This window comes from Notolabrus celidotus, chromosome 11 (genome assembly GCF_009762535.1).
Source record: "Notolabrus celidotus isolate fNotCel1 chromosome 11, fNotCel1.pri, whole genome shotgun sequence".
Classification (NCBI taxonomy): Eukaryota; Metazoa; Chordata; class Actinopteri; order Labriformes; family Labridae; genus Notolabrus; species Notolabrus celidotus.
The window spans coordinates 7,474,579-7,496,535 of record NC_048282.1 but is presented as its reverse complement, the minus strand read 5'-3'; the positions used below and the strand labels follow the sequence as shown (position 1 = coordinate 7,496,535).

The following is a 21,957-nucleotide window of genomic DNA, read 5'->3' as shown; positions in this document are numbered from 1 at the left end:
CCTGTTTTGTACTTACTGTTTACTGATTGCCTGCAGCCATATTGGAGCTATTTTAAATTACTTCTAATGCAAATCTAACCTCCTGCTGTTGCAGCGTCGGATTAAAAATGTTCCGGTGGCTAACTAGGAGGGTGCTTTTAAGGTGAAGAAGTACTTGGAAATGTGTGTTTTTCACAGTTTTAGCAGAGAGCTGTGCTATTAGTCCAGAAAAACAGGTCAAATAAACCAGATATGGAGACACTCTGCAGCACCTTAATCTGCACATTACAGGGAAATAAAACCTTAAATGGAAGAATAGATAGATATACTCAGTCACATCTAAAAGGGAGTGCGGGGGAGTGGTTTCTTACCAACACATTTCAAACATCAAGGCTAAAAACTTTACCTTGCTGTCTTTGCCTTAGAAAATCAGTCAAGCCTCATTAGCATCTTTACACTAAATGCACTTAGCATCAGCGGAAAACATTTTTTGTGTTTAAGTAAATAGACTCAAAAGAGACTGCGTGAGTGTGTTGATGACCTGCTGTCTGTGAGAGCGGTTGTTTTGGCCTTTGATGGTACTTACAGCATGGTCCCTTGCGCAGCACCTTGATGCGTCGCTGTGTGTTGCATTGAGCTTTCTCAAGCTCACACTCGTTGGAGTAGGTGGATGAATCAGAGCCACACACAGGAGCAACCAACGATGGACATTCCACTCTTTTGCAGACACACTCCGCCTTGGTGGGGTCTGTCGGGTCACGTTCACACACAGCGCCAAAGCCACACAGCATCCCTCTGCAGCCTGCCAATGAAGAAAGAAAAAGAAGAGAGGGGGTTAGGATTCATGTGGAAACATTTGAATAAAAAACTGCACGAGTTTCAATTTAATTTGATTCAATGATCCTGCTGCACAACCAGCATGTAAAAACCAAACAACTTATTTTCTCCACACCTATCTGAAGAGAAGCTTCCAGAGAAGGACTGCAAAGAAAGTTTATGTTTCCATGCCTGTGAACACATTCATCTCAGTATGTGCCAGTCATCGGGGTCTTTGAGCAGAACTCCACACAGTTCAGCAACACAAATGCACCAGGGATTAAGTGTGATCCTGGCGTAAAGCAAACAGATGCTCTCCATTCATTCAGAGAGAATCTGTCCAGCCATGCAGAGCTGCACAGTTTGTTGCTACCCGTACTGAGCCTACTGCAGAAAGCCTTCATGTTAAAATCCTTAAAAGTCAGCAGCAACATTAAAATGAATGTACAGGCAGCAGGCAACAGCCACGTGGACAACTTTGTTTTTATGCTCTGCAGAGTCTGCAGGCTTTGAAACATCAATGATCCACCAGCCGAGAAAAAACAGAAACCATGGCTGCACGGACACAAACCAAGGTTAGCCAAACACTTCAAGGCTGCACAAGTGAAGCAACAACAACTTTTCAGACTTTGATCCTGAACTTCCCACCGAGTCCTCGGCTTTGATCAGGTGTGAAACAGCAAAATGTAAACTTTGTGAGAGGCTGCTGAACGTGCAGAGCTACGAGGAGCGCCTGTGTGCGTATGTGCTCGTGTTGTGTGTACACAACATCGACTTAGAGAGTAATTGACCCGTGTTGTGGCAGCTACAGCTGCTGTGGCTCTGCGCCCACTTTGAGGGCTGTTTGGCAGCCAGCTGGCGTGACGTCCTTGCCTCAGCACCAGAGGGTTGGTGGCGGTGGTGTGTGGGGGGGCATTAAAAGAGATGCCAAGCTCTCACAGGTAGCCAACCTGATCGTAAATCAATGGATGAAAGCACATTAAAGTCCACTCTAAAGAAGTCCTCTTAGTTGGAGGTGCGAACAAGTAGTGTCAGCACTGAGGATATGAATATCACAAACACACATCACAAACACACACCAACTCACACACACTAACACACACACATCAACACACAGCTACTTCTTATCGCTGGCTTCCAGGCCAGGACTAAATGCAAGGCGGCATGTCCACCATGAATCGCTGGCAGGTGGCTTTCTGCTGTGGTGGATGAAGAGACAGACACTACACACACACACACACACACACACACACACACACACACACACACACACACACACAAACTCATTGTGTCCAGCTTAGACAACTGGTCCAGCATCTGCCCAAGGCATCTCATCCAGTCTCTCTCTTCACATTGATGCTCAGTGTGATTCTGCGTGTGTGTGTGTGTGTGTGTGTGTGTGTGTGTGTGTGTGTGTGTGTGTGTGTGTGTGTGTGTGTGTGTGTGTGTGTGTGTGGGTTAGAGAGGGGGGAGTGACAGGCGAGGAGGCTGTTTTTGACTTGCCCACTGTTCCCTGTGGGAGAGCGCCTGACAGCTACCTGAGCTCACTCTCTTTTGTACCGGGGGGAAAAGAAGTGTGCATGTGTGTGTATGTATGCGTGTATGTATGTGTGTGTGTGTGTGTGTGTGTGTGTGTGTGTGTGTGTGTGTGTGTGTGTGTGTGTGTGTGTGTGTGTGTGTGTGTGTGTGTGTGTGTGTAGATGTGTGTGTATGTGCAACGCTATCCATGAATGCATCTGTATTCCTGACAGTCTGCGTGTGTCTGAGAGGTGTAGGCATTAGGTGTCTCATACACACACACACCCACCCACACACGCACATGCAGTCAGGTGCTAGCGTGGAGGCTTTGTCATGACCGGCCCGCTGCTCTGCCATCACTTCACACCACGCTTCTTGTCTATATCTGTGTCTGTATGTGCGTGCGTGTGTGTGTGTGTGTCTGTGTGCGTGCGTGCGTGTGTTTGTGTTTGAGAATGGCTCAGAGGCGAAGCTACATAAGAGTGACAACAGGTGAAATTCAATGGAACTGTGTCAGATGTGTACAAGAGAGAGGGAGGGGGTCTGATAGTACGACAGGAAGAAGAAACAACACTGATCCTTCTGTGTTGAAATGCATCCGCTGTGTTTCACAGTACAACATGTATAACCTCTGCTTTATACAGTCAGCCATTAAGGAAATAAACCTCATGTTGGTTTAAAATTGTAACAAAAAATCCAGAAACTTCACATTTGAAATAACTGGATCAAATGTATAACCCCACTACACGCTGACTCTGCTTGATATCACTTTCTTTTTATGTTTACCGCTGTCTTGAGATCAGTATAAGCCATCTTTGTTCTTATGACTATGGTTACAATCTCAATAGATGATGGGATATGTAAGAAAGGTAAATATGCAAACTGCAGACAGATGTATTGCCAGTAGCGGTGCACATTCGGTGATGTGTGCTATACACACATAAGGACAAATATAGACGCATGAGTGTAAATGGGTAGGATGAATGTGAAGAATATAAATAGACATATTATCCGGGAGATGGAGGAGTGAAAGTTTTCCAGGAGATTGATAGTAGTATGTGACTAAAGAGATGTATGATATGACAGCTCCCCATGAGTGAAGCCAAAACATTAAGAGTGCATCCAACTAACAGGAGCTCTGGACTTCCAAAACACAGCACTATTTGTGAACAAGCGGCAACCCCAGGTCTCAAAATATGAAGCCCATGTGGAAGTGTTACAAAGTGCAATTCATCAAGCGTCCGCTTGAGGCTGGATACAGAAACACTGAAAACCACATACACACCCATTAAAAAAAGACGATCTTTACAGCAGAAATAAACATGTTTACAGCCTGGTTCAAAAAACGGCTTGGGTCTACCTAGCTAATTTCTCTATCGGCACACTCTGAATGGGGGGTGAATTATTTTCTAACGCGACAGTTCAGAAGATATTAAATTACTAGTTTTGCCCAAATAAGGACATGACTGACTGGACTGACTGGACTGACAGGCGGGAACACTGTAGCTGTTGGCCAGGAGGCTCAAACCCCGCCTCTTTACCTCACAGTAAGCTTGGTTGAGTTTAACATTTCCAATATGGCTTCCGCCGACGATTTACTTCAAAACAGTGCTCAGGAACAGATGGGTGATGTCAGGGATACTATGTCCATTATTTATACAGTCTATGTTTGTGACCTGTTATATTTTCCACACCCAAGTCAAAGACATATTTCTGGCATTTCATATAGTTGGCTCCTCGACTGTATACCAACATGATCAATCTTTATTTATATACCATTATGTTAAGTGATTATTTTAGGTGGTGGTTGGAACAGGCTCCACCAGCAATACATCACCCCCTTCTGCAGAGGGCATTTTGGCTTCACTTTTGTGCAAACATGTGCATTGTCCATCTTTATGCACCAATGCTGAGGTACAGGAATCAGATTTTAATAACCTCTCTCTGAGCTCACCCAGAAACTTTTCTATGAGACTAGAAATAAGTTTGATGTGAGTAATATTCAAAGGTTTTGTGCACTCTGTGATATTGTGCTGTCTTACTAAAATAACATAATAAATACAGGTTGTAAACACTGACAATGAACACACCACCTAGAGAGCACAAACATCATGAATGCCAGCAGTTGTTTGTAACCACATCTCTTCTGCAATGTTTTCCTATAAGGAAATCTCACTCTAGCCTGGAGCTTAGCTGACTGACAAAAGACTGACACCAGAGCTGAGAGTTCTGTCAAAGTGAAGGTATCAAGTGCAAGCTCTGGACTGAATGTACAAACTGCATACCTAATGTGCAGGGAATTCTTTACAGCGAGAAATCCTACTGATACCTGAGAAAAGATATATTTGACACTCCAGATTTCTGAACAGGAAGGAACTCTTGGTAGTTCATATAACAGCCTGATGGAGTGAGGCTGAAAAGACAGGTACACCACACCGACAGATTTAGATTAAAGAAAAGAAAACTTTGTTAACAATGAATTTCTGGCCCTGACCCACTTTGATTGAAAGGTAATCTCTGGGAGAGCAGACCGCAGGATGAAAACAAGGAGGATGTGATAGACATGTCCTGAAGACAGAGAGGTTTACTTTACAAAGAAAACAAATGAGATGAAATGTTATTTCCAGGAAGTCAGTGTTAAACTTTTCCCACAGGTAGAGCACTCAACTGAAACGTAGTTTATGTTACTCGTTCACACTTTGGGCTCTAAAATAAAACAGACACGCTGCAGGCTGCCTGGCAGAGCAACGGCATGAAGGTCTGTGACTTCAATACCTTCAAACTCTGAACAATGTACATGATTTAGTGTAGTTACAGATGTCATGATCTTTTAGATGTATACTAGTGCAACAGGAATTTTTTGTCCTTTCTATGACTGGAACTTAATGAGTCTTCTTTGTGAAGTTATTATGACAAGTGTCTACATTTTCAAAGGTTATTTGAATCAAGCGGCAACCCCAGGTCTCAAAATATGAAACCCATGCGGAAATGTGATAAACTGCACTTCATCAAGCGTCCACTAGAGGCTGGCTGCAGAAACACCAGAAACCACATACAAACCAATTTAAAAAAAGACGATCTTTACAGCAGAAATAAACATGTTTACAGTCTGGTTCAAAAAACGGCTTGGCTCTGCATAGCTAACTGCTCTATGGGTGAATTATTTTCTAATGCGCCTGTTCAGAAGATATTAAGATTTCGAGTTTTGCCCGAATAAGGACATGACTGACTTGACTGACAGGCGGGAACGCTGTAGCTGTTGGCAAAGAGGCACAAAGCCCACCTCTTTACTTCACACTAAGTTTGGTTGAGTTCAGCGTTACCAATATGGCTCCCGCCAAGGATTGGCTTCAAAACAGCGCTCAGGAACAGATGGGTGATGTCACTGATACTACGTCCATTATTTATACAGTCTATGATTTGAATTATAGTGAGTATAGTCACTGTATGTAAGTTATGTTCAAGACACTTCATCCTGACATAGATACATTCCTCTCTGTAAAACTTTTCCTCAACCAAAAGCAACAAAAATAGTTTCATGATGTTGGATACATAAGGTATAAAAATGAAACTTCCCACTCATCCATTACTAGACTTCCAAAAGTCTTTATAGACATTTTCAGACAACAGACGAGCTTCTAATGAGAACAACAGGGACTAAAAAAGAACGACCTTTGGAGATTTTCTTCACTCATTTGATCTGTGAAGGTGTTGCAGATATGGAAATGTGTATCCTGTGTGGGTTAAAGAGTCTGCTCTGCTGGTGTGTCCTCCCAGGAAAGCAGCTTCTGCATGAGCTGCACGTCATACTGTGCTCTTTATTGACACTGCAGTGCAATATCTCAGAGAGGATGAAATTTAAATTTAATACCACTGTTCCGTTTTACTGTTTGGTTCAAGAAATGCAACAAAAAAAAGGAAGCGTCATAAAAGTAGCACATTATCCATCATTCTGACCTGTTAGAAACACCTTTGCAGGCACTTAGGAAGCTTTCAGAAAAACAGTTCTTGAGTGCATGCAGAGGTGTGTGATTTTGTATCCTTGTATTGAGTGAGCACACTTAAACTTAAGCCACTTCCAGCATGAATATAAGCTTTGCAGTTCTTTGTACAAATGTCTCTGAGTGCCATGACCATGTGTGTGCACAGGTACAGGTGCATGCCTGCCTGTACATGTTAGAGTGTAAGGTAATCTTTATCCCTGAAGCATTCAAAGCTTCACTGCCAAGCTTTCTCTCCTTCTTTTTTTGAAGCAGAGGGAGAGAAAGAAAATCCCATTGGGGAGAAAAGACAGCATGTCCAGTTTGCGCTTGTCAGGGCGAACGTCTTGTCCAGGTAACACTTCATCCTGCGTTCCGACGGCTCATCCATTAAATAAGACACGGAGTGGGAGCCTTAAGACTTCTCTCAATGCATCAGTGGGTTATGAAAGGAGAGGATCACACTGTTGTGATTAAAGCCACTGAGAGGAAATGTCATGGTTTAAGAGTTGAAAGAAAGTCTGGCATAGTTCTCTGAGCAATTCTCCTCGTTTCTATTGCCAGTTGTGATGCTTCAAAATTCAGTGTGAGACTAAGATGATTCAGTTCATTTCTTTAGAGGATCAAAGCACATGTTCCTCGCAAAGAAAAGATTCCTTTCTGACCACGCCGACCATGCGAACTCGACACAGTTAGCATGGAGGATCCCTCTGCTCTCAAATCCAATCCCACCTTTTAAATAGTGTATGATTCCTTCTATGGTGGAAGAAAAGCTACATCTTATATCCACATGGTGAGTATTCTCCTCTGACACCATGCTCAGGGAGGAGAGCTCACATGCTGCAAGGATTCTGTGCTGCTTTGTTTCAGGTTTACAAAACACAACAATTAAGATTTTAAATTCCTCATGATGCCACACATCTTGACTGATTAACACCTGAAAATACACTGGACCATATTTCAAGTAAAACAACACATTTCCCTATCCATTATGTAACGGCTAATGTCCAGCTGCTGTGGACATGCCAGACTCCAGCTGCTACAAATACTACTCTCCGTCTCAAGACTATCATCTCTCTCTCTCTCTCTATCCCTCTCTCCAACACGGTCTCAGCGGATGTGTGTCTAACATGAGTCTGGTCCTGTTGGAGGTTTCTGCCTGTTAAAGGAAGTTTGTCCTTGCCACTGTAACTTGCTAAATGCTGCAAGTGCTCTGCTCATGGTGGATTATGATGAGATCAGACTGAGTCCTAATAACATTTGTTGGGATTTGGCGCTATATAAATAAAGATTGATTGATTGATTGATTGATTATAGCTAACTCTGCTCAGTGCTTTAGATGTTCTGACTACCACTGGCTGCTGTGTTATCATATGTGATGCTTTAGCTTAAACGTGCCCTGTTGTTACCCAATGTTTTCACTTCTTGTTGTCTCTTTTGTTGCTGATAAATAGAAATCAATGAAATGACAACAACTTGATAGATTTTCAAACTGAATTCGACGTCAGAAGATGGTTGCCTCCGTGTGAATCCACAGAATAATAAAGCCTGATTTCTGGATGAACAAAGATTTAATACATATGCCCCAAAACAGAAGTTCCTATTACCGGGAGAATGTTTCTTCCCTGTGGAGAAAATGTTCTCACAAGCCTGTTTGTGTTGAAATGCTCTATCAGCTTCATTGTTTGGCTGCCTTGTTGCATTTACTTCAAACAAAGTGAAAAGTGTAGAAATGGACTGTTGTGGCAAGCATGAACGCGTCCAGACCCAATAAGGCTTGACAGAATCGCCTGGACAAACTCAAAATGGCTACTTGAGGGAAAGAACGCCGTTCTCCTCTCTTCTCTATACCTGTCAGGCTTGTGCACTATTTCACAGCTGTTTGCTTCAAGCTGCAGAGGAAAGGAGACAAGAGGAGGAAAGGAAAAATAAGGAAGTGGAGGAATGGTGTGCATGAATAATTAACAATCCTGAACTTTACACGGGTGACAAGAATAGCGGCTGAATTATCCAGGACAGCCGGTGCAGTGAAGCACAAATGGCAAATGTGTTGAATAACTCGCTCAGGTGGAGCCAATTGTCCTACCATCAGATTAAATCGGCAAACCGTGGCTCCCTCATTGATTAATGACCTACTGACTGTCAGGGAATCAGGAAGCGGAAGTTGATGGAGGGAGATACGGCGCGGTGGCATCGCCGCGACATCACATTAATGTTGAATGAGTCTAAATTCATTACGCGGGAGCACTCCTCGGGGAGATCTTCCACTTACTTCCTAATAAAGGGAGCCTTTCTTTGCAGCTGACGCTAAGTAATACAGATGTGCTCCTCTCCCAGCCGGCTTGAAACAGCCCTCTCCTCTCACCGTCTAGTCCCCTCTCCTCCTCCCTGTAAGAGGGTTTTAGCCTCTCTATCAGTGAAGCTGAGCCAGAGGACCTTCGTGGTGAAGGGACCGGTTGCTATGGAAACAGCCATTGATGCAATCGGTACAGAGAAGCTGAACTCATCGCGGGTTGGGAGTGGAAACTTTGTGTCGTGCACTCAGGTGGTTTATATATGTTTATATCCTCACAAATCTTTGAAGCAGACATCTTTAGATTGTGTTTGCTCTGCTTGTTTGTTTGCTGTGACCTTCGTTTTATGACTCTTCATTTAATGCTTTGGGGATCACATTTTATCCTCTTCTCTTACAACCCAATCTCCCAAAAAAGTTGGGACCTCATGTAAAATGTAAACAAAAACAGAATCTGAGGGTTTGCAAATCACTAAAACCCCAAATTTAATAAAAAAATAGTACAAATACATCAAACCAAATATTAAAGCTGGATGTATGATGAAATCAAACTCATTTCAATTTGATGTCAGCAGCATGTTGCAAAAACTTGACATATAGGGGCATGTTTATCCCTGTATTGCACTAATTTCTCTTTTAACAACACCCTGTTAACATTTAGGGACAGGGGTGACCAGTTTCTGGTGAGGGAAAGTGAAATGTCCCATTCTTGTCTGATTCAGGATTTTAACTTCTCAACAGTTCTCATTTGTTGTAATTGTTGTTTCAAGATGCTCCAAATATTTTCAGTACGTGACAAGAGAGGACTGCAGACAGGACAGTTTAGCGCCTGGACTCTTCTACTACAGAGCCGTGTTGTTGTAATGTGTGCAGAATGTCGTTGGGCATCGTCTTGCTCATATATACAAGGTCTGTCCTGTAAAGACATTGTTTGGATGGCAGCTCACGGTCATGTCTGTTTTTAATGCAGTGCTGCCTGAGGGCCTTGAGATCACAGCCATGCAGTTTTAGTTTTCAGCCTTGTAATCAGAGATTTCTGGAGATCCTCTGATTCTTTAAATTAACTTTATGTACTGTAGATGATGTATTCCTCAAATCATTTTCCATTTTACTATGAGGAACAATATTCTGAAATTGTTGAACCAATTGCTCATGCAGTCTCTCACAGAGTGGTACATTTCTTCCAATCTTTACTTCTGAGAGACTCAGCCTCTCTGGAGCATCCTTTTCATACTCAGTTATGTTACTAATAAACTGTTGCAAATTAATGTAATTAGTTGGGCGATGTTCCTCAAACTGTTTCTGCAATGTGTTGCTTGCATCACGTTTAAAATATTTAAGATAATTGGGGTTGTCAGTGGATATATATGTGCAGCACTGAGGCTGTAGGTGTGATGTGTAGATGAAAAGAGCAGTGACCGATTGGAGCAGTATTGATCAGCAGTTGCAGGGAACTTCCTCTTTCCCACATCGATGTGATTATTTACTTCAGGAGTCCACAGTCCAGTAGTGATTTATACCAGAAAGAAAAGCAACGGAGTGCAACAGTTATACCTGGTAAAATATGTGAAGGGAGAAAGCAACCCTACAAGGCTTTCATCGATCTCTGGTTAGTTGTCCTCAGGGGACCAATGCAGTCAATTATTGATCTTGCTGCAATCATACAAGGCCCAGCGTGAAATAAAGCAAACACCTGCTCGCAAAGAAATGCCCCACCTTACTGGCTCAATATGAGAAAATCACTTCCTTAAACCGGTTATATAAAAGAAAAAAAGATGGAGGAGAGGAGGAATGGAAACTCTTTCAAAAGGATTTTCAGAAGAAAACTACTTCGTCCTGTTTTTTCTTTTTGTTCTTATCAGGCCGACAGCAGAATGAACAAATTGACAAAAACAAACTGCAAAGAACCATTAGTGTATTTTCTCTGTGGTTCTCTGCTTGAGGACGGAGGGTTTCGAGTGTGCGAGTATGTCTTTGTGTGTAGGCTGGTACAGTATTTTCTCATTCCCTTGCATAAAGGGGGCAATCAATTCTCCTCTCTCTCTCCTTTCGTCTGCCGAATGTAAGCGCACACTCGTACAGCTGAGCGCCTGGGCCCTGACCTGGCTAACACGCTGGATGAACTTATTTACCAGACGGCAGCTTCTCCTTGCCACGCACACTCCAGGGCTGCACGAGTCTGTGCTTTTCCAGAGAGATAAAGTTGGAGACAGCGAGAGGAGGAGGGAGGAGAGGGAAACAAAATGCAGTCAGAGTTTTCATTACAAGAAATATTGTCTGAGAGAAAGAAAGGAAGGTGGTGCGAAATACGAGAGGTTGGAGGAAATACCTCGGATTCAATAGAGCAGGTATTAGAAAAACCTCAATACCTGCAAATAGTCTGACGGCAGTGGCATAATTGAGGCAGAATCAATTTCCCCTTGGTTCTGAAAGCAACAAATGCGCACCAATTTTGTGCTGGTCTTGCTTCAAAACAGCATTGTTAGTGTGATCACTGTTCTCATCTACCTCTCTGAATGCAAATCAGCAGGTCACAGATTAAATATATGACATCACAGCTCATTAGAGAAGATCTGCTTCTATAACACTGTGCCACTGGTCTGCACAGCCTCGTAATTCCCAGCTCCTACTGTTGCTACTGCCCAGAGATTGTGTCATTGCTATTTCCAGCCTCCCCTGTCTCTGGTTTCTTTCTTAATTTTAATGAAGTCCCTCTGGCTTTAGGTGTGAAAAAACATATAAAACTACAGAGAGCACAAAGAAATATTTGTTCTGCAGCTTTCTTTTTCAGCTTTGTTGTAAGTATGCCAGCGGTTTCACACCCACAGAAAATAAGTGAGGTGAAAGAGTTAACCATCCTCCCAAAGAGAACAACTGCATCAGACTGTTTCAGCGAGTGCCCCAAAAAACAGACTCTGTAAACATGCAGAGAAGTTGTTTTGCCAAGAAGTCTTTCGGGGCTAACTTTTTTCTTTTGTTTTTACAACAGTATACATAAAAGCTTCAACGCGAATGATTCAGTTTTACTATTTTGGTGCCACCGTTGGTGATAGGCTTTAACAGGAGTGTCTGACTGTTATTGTTGTCTTGGACATCAAAATATACAAATATAAAAAGATATTGTCTTTCTTACAGGGCCACTATAAAATAAAGCTTGTACACTACCAGTCAAAAGTTTAGACACACCTTCTCATTCAATGGGTTTCATTTATTTTAATTATGCTTTCCACATTGTACTTTAATACTGAAGACATCAAAACTATGAAATAATCTGGTTTTGCCATAATCTGGATTACAACAGTAGTCAAATAGGGCTATCCATTGTGTACTAACCCTACCTCTGAACAACACAGCTGATGGTCTCAAACACATTAAGAAGGCAAGTCATTCTACAAATGAACTCTTGACAAGGCTCATGTTAATTAGAAACCATTCCAGGAGACCACTTCATGAAGCAGACTGAGAGAATATCAAGAGTGTGCAAAGCTGTCATGAAGGAAAAAGGAAGCTACTTTACAGAATCTAAAATATAAAACAGATTCTGCTTTGTTTAACACTTTTTTGTTCATTAAATAATTCCATATATGTTCTTTCATAGTTTGGATGTCTTCAGTATTAATCTACAGTGTTTACAATAATCAAAATAAATAAATAACGTTGAATGAGAAGGTGTGTCCAAACTCTTGACTGGTAGTGTACATATATAAAATGATGTTGTCTTGCTTATAGGGCCTGTTTGAAATAAAGCTGTTATGTGTGCTCTTAGTTCAAAGTTTAATTTGAAGGCTTGTTGGCTTGGACGAAGAAAACTTAGGTTCCCTGGGAAGGTTAACATCGGGTATACTTTTTTAACATTAACTGCTCTTGAGACTTGGCTCTTCAACAAGCAATGCAAAAGCTGTTAGGAAATGTGGCCCTGCAAACTGGACTCAACTGACTTTAGCTTACTTGATCAGGTAAAGTATCTTGAGTGCAGCCGTCTCTCACCACATGCCTAACTCTATCAACTTTACATGCATTGCTATCACCTTTGTGTTTTGTTTTTATTCCCTATTTTGGGGCTCAATGAAAAGAGAAAATGCTTTTTTGTGTATTTAATCTTATTTTTGTTTCACACCTATTTGGGCCTGAGAAGTTATTCCAAACCCTGGAGCAGTTTCCCCCTTTTGTTCACTTTGTTTGGCCATATGAGAACACAGTGATTGCCAAAGCAATTACACTGAGACCCTGTTGAGAGAGGTTTCAAAATATGTTTCAATACTGAGCCCAGAGCTGTGTATGTAGTGGAAGCGTGATCAGCCTGCAATCCAGCCCTAATACAGAGAGTACCATTACGCCTCAGCACATTGTGATTTGTAATTTGCTGACCCTTGGTAATTTCGCCAGGAAGACAGTGTTCTCCTGCACTCAGTATTGGATCAATAAAGGTTACGGTTCAGTTGAATTCTGCAGAGCAGTGACCCAGCACTGATTGCTTATCTCCTCACTTAGTCAACAGCAAATACAACGTGAGTATTAGAATATCCTGACATTCAGCACGTGCATACCTAAACTGCAGGAAGACAGAACTTTCAAACCATACCTCTCTCACCCTTATCTTCGTATTCATGCTATCTTCAGATGAAAACAGGTGCTGTGTTTTCATAAATCAGGCCTGAAGTATGACAGCTCCTGACAGCTGAGAACATCTGCCTAATCACGCTTGTTATGGGAGGAAGGAACATGACAGGTATATGAGGTAAAACAGTTGCTTATTGTCTCAGGAGGGACGAGAGCCGGAGAGGAACACAGAGAGGAAGGACGTCATGAGAAGGCTGTGTCTGTGACAATACTATTCACCCTTAATGTGTTAAAGCTGCTTGTGCTTTGCTCTAAGACATTATGAATGACATCCTCTGACATTATGAGGTCTCACTGTGATCCCACCACAGGATGACTTCAGAACAACAAATGTTCAAAAGTTTGAAGAAGAAGAAGCAGTTTCAAAAGTGACACCAATACGAAAGTGCCCCAAATCTGCATTGTTTTTAATGGCCAGCAGGGGGCAACTGAGATGATCCTTATAAATATGAATATGATGACTTAGATTTAGAAATGATGGCCCCATTCTGGCTAAAATAAAGACACAGACATGACTTTCTGTCAGGGGGTCGTGAGGCAGCCCAGCAGTGGTTTCAAAACCCTACGTCTGCAGGATGGGGTAATAATCTTGCTTATAACATTTACTATGACCGCAGTATAACCCTCACTCCTCAAGCTTTGAAACTTCTTTTCTCAACCTTGAGTGCTTTATACAAAATGTATCCATAAGCCCCTTTTAGTTTCAGAGCCTTCCTCTTTTAATGAGTCACATGGCAAAAAGACCAAACCACGTGTTTGCAATCACCAAACTTTTCAGCTCCACAGTATTCCCCTTCTTCCACTCTCTCTCTCTCTCTCTCTCTCTTTCAAAGCTTACCTCCACCCAATCGTATCAATAATGGAGGCATGGGTGACAGAGCCCTATTCTGTCACCTCACATCTCCTCCACACACTCAGCCACAGACAGCCAGAGATGCTCCTCCAGAACAGATTACTGCTGGTCTGCAATATACATAAAGCAAGGCAGCATGGCTGCCAGTCTGCTCCTGGATTCAATTATTCAGCTGAGGCAGTATTATGAGGAGAGGAGTCCTCTTTTGTTCACAACGTCTGGTTCATCGTCACCTCCCAGAGACCTGAGACGGACTCGTTATGCAAAGACTTGGTTTTCATACACACACGCGCGTACACACACACAGCGGGGTATTTTTATGCCTGCTAATTACAAGTAGGCACTGCGTAGGAGTGTGAGGGACGATTCACTTTCTTCCAAAGACACGAGCATGCTGACGCAAACAACCATCCACACAAACACACACAGACATCTTAGCAAAGAGCCAAAAGCTAACGTCATCTCGGCTTCTCCACGCCTGTCTTCTACTCTCTTCTTCACACACTCACACTCACTCCTTCCATCTCTCATCAAGTGTTTCATCAGCGTTGCATTTCCTCAAACTTCATACATTACAAAAGAATGTTGTGTGTGTGTGAGGAAGAGGAGGAGGACGAGGAGGAGGAGGACGAGGGTGAAACTTTCTCTGTCACTGCTACCACAGCATGGGGCTTCAGACACATTTTCTTTGCTTCATTTCCACTACAAACCACTCCAGTGTGCAAACAAACTGTGCAGAAACACAAACTTTGTTAAGAAAAGTTTGTCCTCTCGTATCCAGATAAACCCTGTACCCTCTTTGAAGTATGATAGCGGCCTAGCGGCAGATGTCATCACCCAAATAAGATCACCCAGAAGCTGCTTTTTCCTCCGTGTGCCTCGTAAAAGATGTCAAATCTATATCTCTGTTTCAACCACAACAACTACATGCTACAAGATCCTAAGTGCTCAGCTCAGCTGTGTAATGTGAGGCTGCCTCTGACAAACTTTCAGACTTCGACTTCACAGAGAACACTTCATACGAGGTCAGACAGAGCTGGAGGTGTGTGATTTATTTGGGTTTTCAGTGTGCACTGAAAGAAGAACATTTATAACCGTGTATTTATCCCCTGGCTCTCATCAATGCTGACTTTAAAGTAGATGTAAGCTAACTGATAGTGCAGAAGAGCTGTAAGTTCACTGTCTAAGTATGCTCTCCATGTTTCAATCAATACTCCTGTATTTAAAATAGCATTAGGACATTAGACTTCAATTACAAATCAGTACTGAACAACAATATGCGGCCAAGTATCGACAAGGATCTTCACTCACCTTGGAAAGATTTATTGTCAGTGCCAAAGTTAAACACCGGTGGAAGCAGTGTGCCTTTTTTGTGATGAGCCACAAAGTCATAATGTTCATCTATTTGGCTTTCAAGTTTTCTTCCCAAAGGCCCTCAAAACATTTTTTAAAAAACACTTAGGGGAGTAACACTGAAACTTGCGGGTTAGAAGGGTCTGTCCTGATGCAATCCTATTCATATTGACCTGAGTGTGTTATACCGTAATCTTTATGGACAGGTCAAAATGTTGAATCTGTACTGGAGGGTCAGGAAGTTCAGTTTGAGAAGTTTTCTAGTTTCTGTTTGTAATATAGTTGTAGTCCGAATAATATTGACTAATCTGCTATCATAAGGTTTTGGTGAATGCAAGACAAACTATATGGAGAGCGAAAGCAGGCAGACCACATACTGCCGTGATGACATCTCTGCCCCCATTGGTGGTAATCTGACAAACATATATCTATCTCTGTAATCAGATATCTTCATGCAAGAGTAGCAATCAAACTGTTCTAAACCCATCATTTTCCACTTTAGGGACAAATCTGCTCCAAGGTGTGTCTTAAAAGCTCGTCAGCGGTTAGATTCCTTGACTAGAATGCATCAGTAATGCAAACAATGCAAACATTTCACAAGTTGTTTTTTTTTTCTCCTTTTGATGACCTATCTGATAAAACTTACATCTTTACTTTTTTTTTTATAAATCTCTATTTTGATAAAGAATCACTAACTACTCCCTACAACAGGAATTACTGAAAAGCTTGCATCCATTTCCAGAGGCATTTGTGGCATAGCATCACCAGAAGTGATTTCCAATTGGTTCCTAGATGGGTGGCAACGTGTCTTCTGTCAGTCAAGACAGTGTTGTGTATTCCGTGGTCATTGGTACACTTAACTTCCAATATAAAGTAGGGTTAAAGTTTTTTGGTAGGAAACACTATGCATGTACAGGTCAAGTTCTGGAAAGAGACGTGCGATATCACTTTGTACAAAGTGGTGACCACACTCCAAACAAAACTGTAGTCCCTCACAGGAGCTGAAAATAAATTAATTGTCCACTTCAGAAGGACAATCTACTTGCAGACTTGGAAACTTAATGTCCCCCTGCTACTGGAGTAGGAAACTCTGTTTTTCCATTCAGATTACCAACATTTCAACACCATGTCGTCCTGTAATCACACTTTCAGAATGTGCAGCACAAACAGACCAAAAAGCACCAATATTTCTTCATGCTAGATATCGAAATGTTCTTTTTGCACCCATTTATTCACTCAGTGTTAGTAGAGTGTTTGTCAATTGATGGTTTGCACACTTCAAGTCACTTCTTTCAAACGTCAAATCGCTCCGCAAGCTATTCCCACAATGTCACTGGTTGCTCTTGCCACGAGCAGTTTCCTTTACAGCAAAGGACTGGAGAGGAAACTGGGCCTCCATGCTGGCTCACACTATGAAGAGAAGAGGGTGCTCCATTTTTTTTTTTCTTTCGTTCCTGAGGATTTCTGGAGGAAGCCCAAGTCAGTGGCAGATGGCTGCGGGATGAGACTCAGAGACAACCTGGGGAGAGCTTGGAAGGCGAGCCAGGAAGCGGCAGCTCTCAAGTGCTGAGCTGGTCCACACTGGATAAAAAGAAGACGGCCTCCTCCATATGCTCCCCATCGCTGTGCCTAATCACGATGAGGTGCCCGTAGACTCATTGCCATTGTCACCAGAGGGAATCCAGGATAGTTTGAGAATAATTTAGCAAATTTGCCCGCCGAAGCAATGAAAAATGAGAGTAAAAGTAGGAAAAGGAGCCAAGTATCATTATGCCAGTTGCTGTAAGTGCCGCCATATGGAAAAAATGAAAACAGGAGGAGGGGATCCTTCTTGATGTCTCCATTTAGAGGTGAATTTGAGATCCAGGAGGTAAAAGGCATTATCCTCCCCAAAAGCTTATAGATTAATATTGATGTGCCCGGCTGAAAAGCTCCTTCAGGAAATATCGAGCGCAGAGCTTCTCCCCATCATGGAGAGTTGATGAAAGAGGCTCCTCGAGGGAGACGCCTCAGTCGGCTGAGCCGTGGGTGCCCTAGTTTTGCACCCGTCCACACTGAACCCCATGGGGCTCCTCGGAGCTGCTCAGAGGGGGCTAAGCACCCCTAATTTTCTCTCCAGCCCAGACAGAACACTACACACCCCCTCCAACCTTCTCCATTTCTACCCCCCTCCTCCTCCTTCACTCTGATCAATAACCCTGACCTCAAAATCAATACAGCCACATATCACTTCATTTTCTTTTCTCCTTCCTCCCTCGTTCACTGACTCTGCAAGCCAACCGATGGTAAAATAAAATGGGTGACAGAGCCGGGTTGTTGTAAAAAGTTACCTCCTTTCTCCTCGCCTCCTTTCTTGAGCAAACAACAGTCCAAAGAAAGAGTAAAGATCCAAACACAGTAAATTAGAATGCTGGTCTGTGCCAGGCTGGAGTGTGTTGACTTCTGAACACTTCCAGAGAAAGTAGAAACATTCACAGCAAACATAAGGGCAGGATGAAGCTGTCACGTTGGGCAGGGTTTCACTGTATTATACCTTTTATTGCTCACCTTGGTCTCCTCAATGGTGTTTTTAATGCTTTGTTTGTATTGCAGAAACTTTCTATACTTGTTGAAGTGATATTAACTGAAAAAATCCCTGCTGCAGATGGTAGTGACGCCTCCTGTATTCAGTATCCAACATTCAACACTATCAATCACCCTCTGGGAAGTAGTGCTGTCTGTATATGAAGACGGATGATGCATCTCCAACATCTCCTGTTGTATGAAAGCAGCAGTTCCCAAGTGCTCCCCTAGGAGATTAGTCGGGTGGTCAAAATGTATTTTAGATTAAAGGGTTATGAAATAAGTGGCTTCTAAAACAAATTCAACTTCCGGATCAAGCAGTAGAGGAAGAGGTGTGAACGTCTTTCACTGCAGCCATTCTGTAGGGAGTTGGCTTCAAAAGTTTCATTGGTGGGGAGCTGTCATGTCATCCATCTTTTTATACAGTCTCTACAAGGAAAGCATATTAAAGGTAGGTCCAGAAAGCTTTAGGACCTGAATGTCATGAAATTGTCTAGAAAATGTCAGGAGTTCATGCGTGAAGGAGGCTTTTTACACTCACACACACACACTCCTCCACTTTTATCTCTCAGCCTCTCTCTGCTAATAGCCCTAAAAGGTGAATGTAGCATATGATTGTGTTATTTTCAGAAAATCCAAGTGTCCATCCATCAGCCTGAACTTTTCTCTCAGGTGCCTCACAGGCCATAAGCTCAAACACTGTATAGGCTTTCAGGGCATGAGTGGATGAGTAAATGATACAGGGGGAAAAAGTGCCTGACAAAGATTTAAACTCATAGGCAGCGTCCATGCACTGCAGGTTTTAGCGTTAGTATTATAGCTGCACGGGCCCCCCGCCAGCTGCCGCTGTGGAATTAATTGCCAGTGACGCGAAAGTAGCACAAAAAGAGCCACGCTTTTGCGCTTTTCATTACCGTGTCAGGGAGGCTTTCTGTGTGGCTTTGTAATATTTCTCAGGGAGAGGGAGGGAAGGGATAAAGGAGGAGGAGAAGGGAGGGGTGAGTGTGGAGGATAAGTAATACGGAGCTGACTGGAGGAGTGTTTAGCTCCTCTCTGTTCATTTGTCTTCATTTCCTCTCTTTGGAACGCTTAGCCCATCCTGACCCACACCGCTGAGGCTACACTATGTAACAGCTGTGAGCGCTAACACACACGTAGCTGCATCTGCACATACACACATTCACACATCACTTACAGTATGCAGTTATCACACATATGCGTTAACGCTCACAATCGGTGTCTGACTGTAACATCATACTGTGTGAATCACTATTTGCATGCTTATGTATGCCAGTAATGCGAGGAAACACACACATACACACAAAAACAGACAAACTAAGAGATGCACCAGAGACCAGCAGGAAATTCATTAAACGGGTTGGCAGGGGAGCCACCAGGCTTCTGGTTCCCAAATTTGACGGGATGATCTCCATATTTTATTTGTTTATAATGGAATGATAATGGTTTTATGTAATTAAGCCCCATAAGAAAGAGATGGTGTTACACATCTCTCCCCCTCTCTCTCTCCCTGTATTTAACACAACGCTGCTCTCAATATAAAAAACTGCCAATTGTATCAAACCAAAAACATGATGAAATACTGTAAGCTTACTATATTTAGCTGAAACACTTTCAAGGTTTTATACTGAGAAACACAATCTGCTCAGTCCTACTTTCTCGCCTGTGTCACGTATGAACTAATTCTTTTCTGTGCAGATGAAGAAGAAGAGTCTGAGTTTAAGACAGGTCTTATTCAGAATCCTACAACAGGGCTCTACAGGCTTTGTGAGAAGCCTGGTGTCTGAGGCAAAAGTAAATAAAGGTAATCCAAAATCAAGTTGTTATTCTTGCTTTAGAATGCCCTCAAAATGCCACACTTTCATCTTATTACTATTATTATTTTTATTATAGAAGGCCTGAAATGACGGTCATATGTTGTGTCCAAGCTGCATCATCACTAGCTGGGACTATCGCTAAAACTACTACTGCATTGCTATGCCATAATGTTATAATGTTCTACTACAGGGATGTAAACAAACACATAATAGAAGTTGTTTTGTAAGCTGTGTTTGGTTAAACTGATAGTAACCAGCACAGGTCTGTGGACATACATCTGCAAGGCAAAGGCTGGTGGTGCTAGCTCTGCTAATGTTAGCCACACTCAGCAAACCAATGTGACATAATTTACCTGCAGCCTCTGTGATCCTGTGTTTAGCCATGTTAAATAAATTGTGCTGAATTTTGACTTTTATTTTCACGGTTTTCTGATCTTTAGACAAATTCCTGTTTAAAGAAGAAAATAAGTCACTTTATTTGGAACATCACTAGTCCTAACTTCAGAGTGTGCTCTGCCATGGTGAATAAATGTGTATGGAAGTCGTTGTTTTTGTTGTTTATGATTTAAATGTTGATCAGTTTTGTTAAAATAGCAAACAGTTGAGTTTCTAACAAGTGAAAGGGGAAGCTGTGAGGCTTTCTTCAGGCTCTCTGTCTGGACTACCGCACCACACACTGAAGACCCAGTGTGGTTTAAACTGTTTTTTCTGTTGTCCATGTTTTTATGATTATGAATCAAATGAAGGCAAAGTTACGCCATTCTCACCAGAGCCTTTGCTCTAACGAGCGAGCCTGAAGACATCCCTACGGCCTAGCTCTTTAACTCTGAATCTCCACGAGCACCGGCCCTCTACCTGGAGTCTACCTCTTTACTACTGTGAGCACAGTCATCCTTCTTTGTCTACCTCAAAATGCATTTACCACAGATTTATATTCATCCTACAGCAGGCCATGGGAAGTGACACCAAGAAATATAACTCACTTTCTCAGAAAAAGGAGAGTAAATGTAACAGGGTCAGTTAGGTTCCTGTATATTACAGTTCCTTTCTTTTTATAATTACACAATAAATACCTGAGGTTTAATTACTTTTATGACCTCAGACATTGTTGATGTGCAGCCCCTCTTTCCTGTTAATTTCTTCTTCTATGGTTATTTCTTTATATTTTTTTCCCTCCTTCCCTCTCCCTTTGTATGGTTCCCCTGTGGGAGAGGTGGGTGTCTATGGTTTAGCAAAGTTATTATCGTAATCCATCTTATTATTTATCAAATTGTTTTGTGTGTACTTGTGTTCCCAAGTATTGTATTATGTTTTACTGTCTGTAGGTAACCTGAGTTCATTCTAATGTCATGTAGAGACTTTTACTTACTTGAAATGTTTTACGAGCTAGCTAACGTGCACGGCAGGCTGTGCTAAGTTACGTGCCTGAGATGTGATGCTGTGATTTTGTTTGTGTAGGAGCTGGAGCGAGCTGCATCTAACATGGAGGTCTGTTTGTCTCTTGGGTCAGGAATAAACAGAGATGCAGAATCCTGGTGTCACAGTATCCTACTCACACAACACAACACAGAAGTAAACCGGTCACATAAACATATCCACATTGAAATGCAGCACCGAGACCCAAAATCAAGTAAACCTGATTGTAAATTTGGGAGTCCTTTGGGTGCAACTATTGAACTCCATCCTTTTAGAGCTTATTGCTTCCCCTTGTTGTTTATTAACTACCCTTTTATTCACTCAGCAAGACCATTTCTACATTTTTTCTGTAACATAGAAAATTGGTAATAAACAGAGCCAAACAGGCCAAACAGTGCAATTAGGTTGCCAGGGGCAACGGAGCAACTGTTACCGTGGAGCTCCTGCACACACACATTCATATCGTTCCTCTCCCGAGCTCCCTCATGTCTTTGAATGTGGCGCTGCATGCCTGTGGATGCGCTTATCAAATTACACCACATTCCACTTCCAATATGCTGCATATTTCCTCCATAATAAGACATGTGTTTACACACCCCTACCTCACACACACACACACACACACACACACACACACACACACACACACACACACACACACAGAGGCTCGCAGACTGCAGACAACTGGGAGGGTTGGACACTGAAATAAATTGAGGCTGCGTGGAGAAGATG

General features: G+C 42.4%; 1 protein-coding gene across 4 annotated transcripts in view; it reads right to left on the bottom strand.

The window, feature by feature from the left end:
* The window catches only part of agrn (agrin), a 349,201-nt gene that overhangs the window by 151,323 nt on the left and 175,921 nt on the right, over window positions 1-21,957 (bottom strand). For all 4 annotated transcript variants that reach the window (XM_034695805.1, XM_034695804.1, XM_034695803.1 and 1 more), the window contains one exon: window positions 566-781. In XM_034695805.1, the coding sequence (XP_034551696.1) occupies window positions 566-781 (216 nt within the window). The remainder of the gene's footprint in view (window positions 1-565; window positions 782-21,957) is intronic.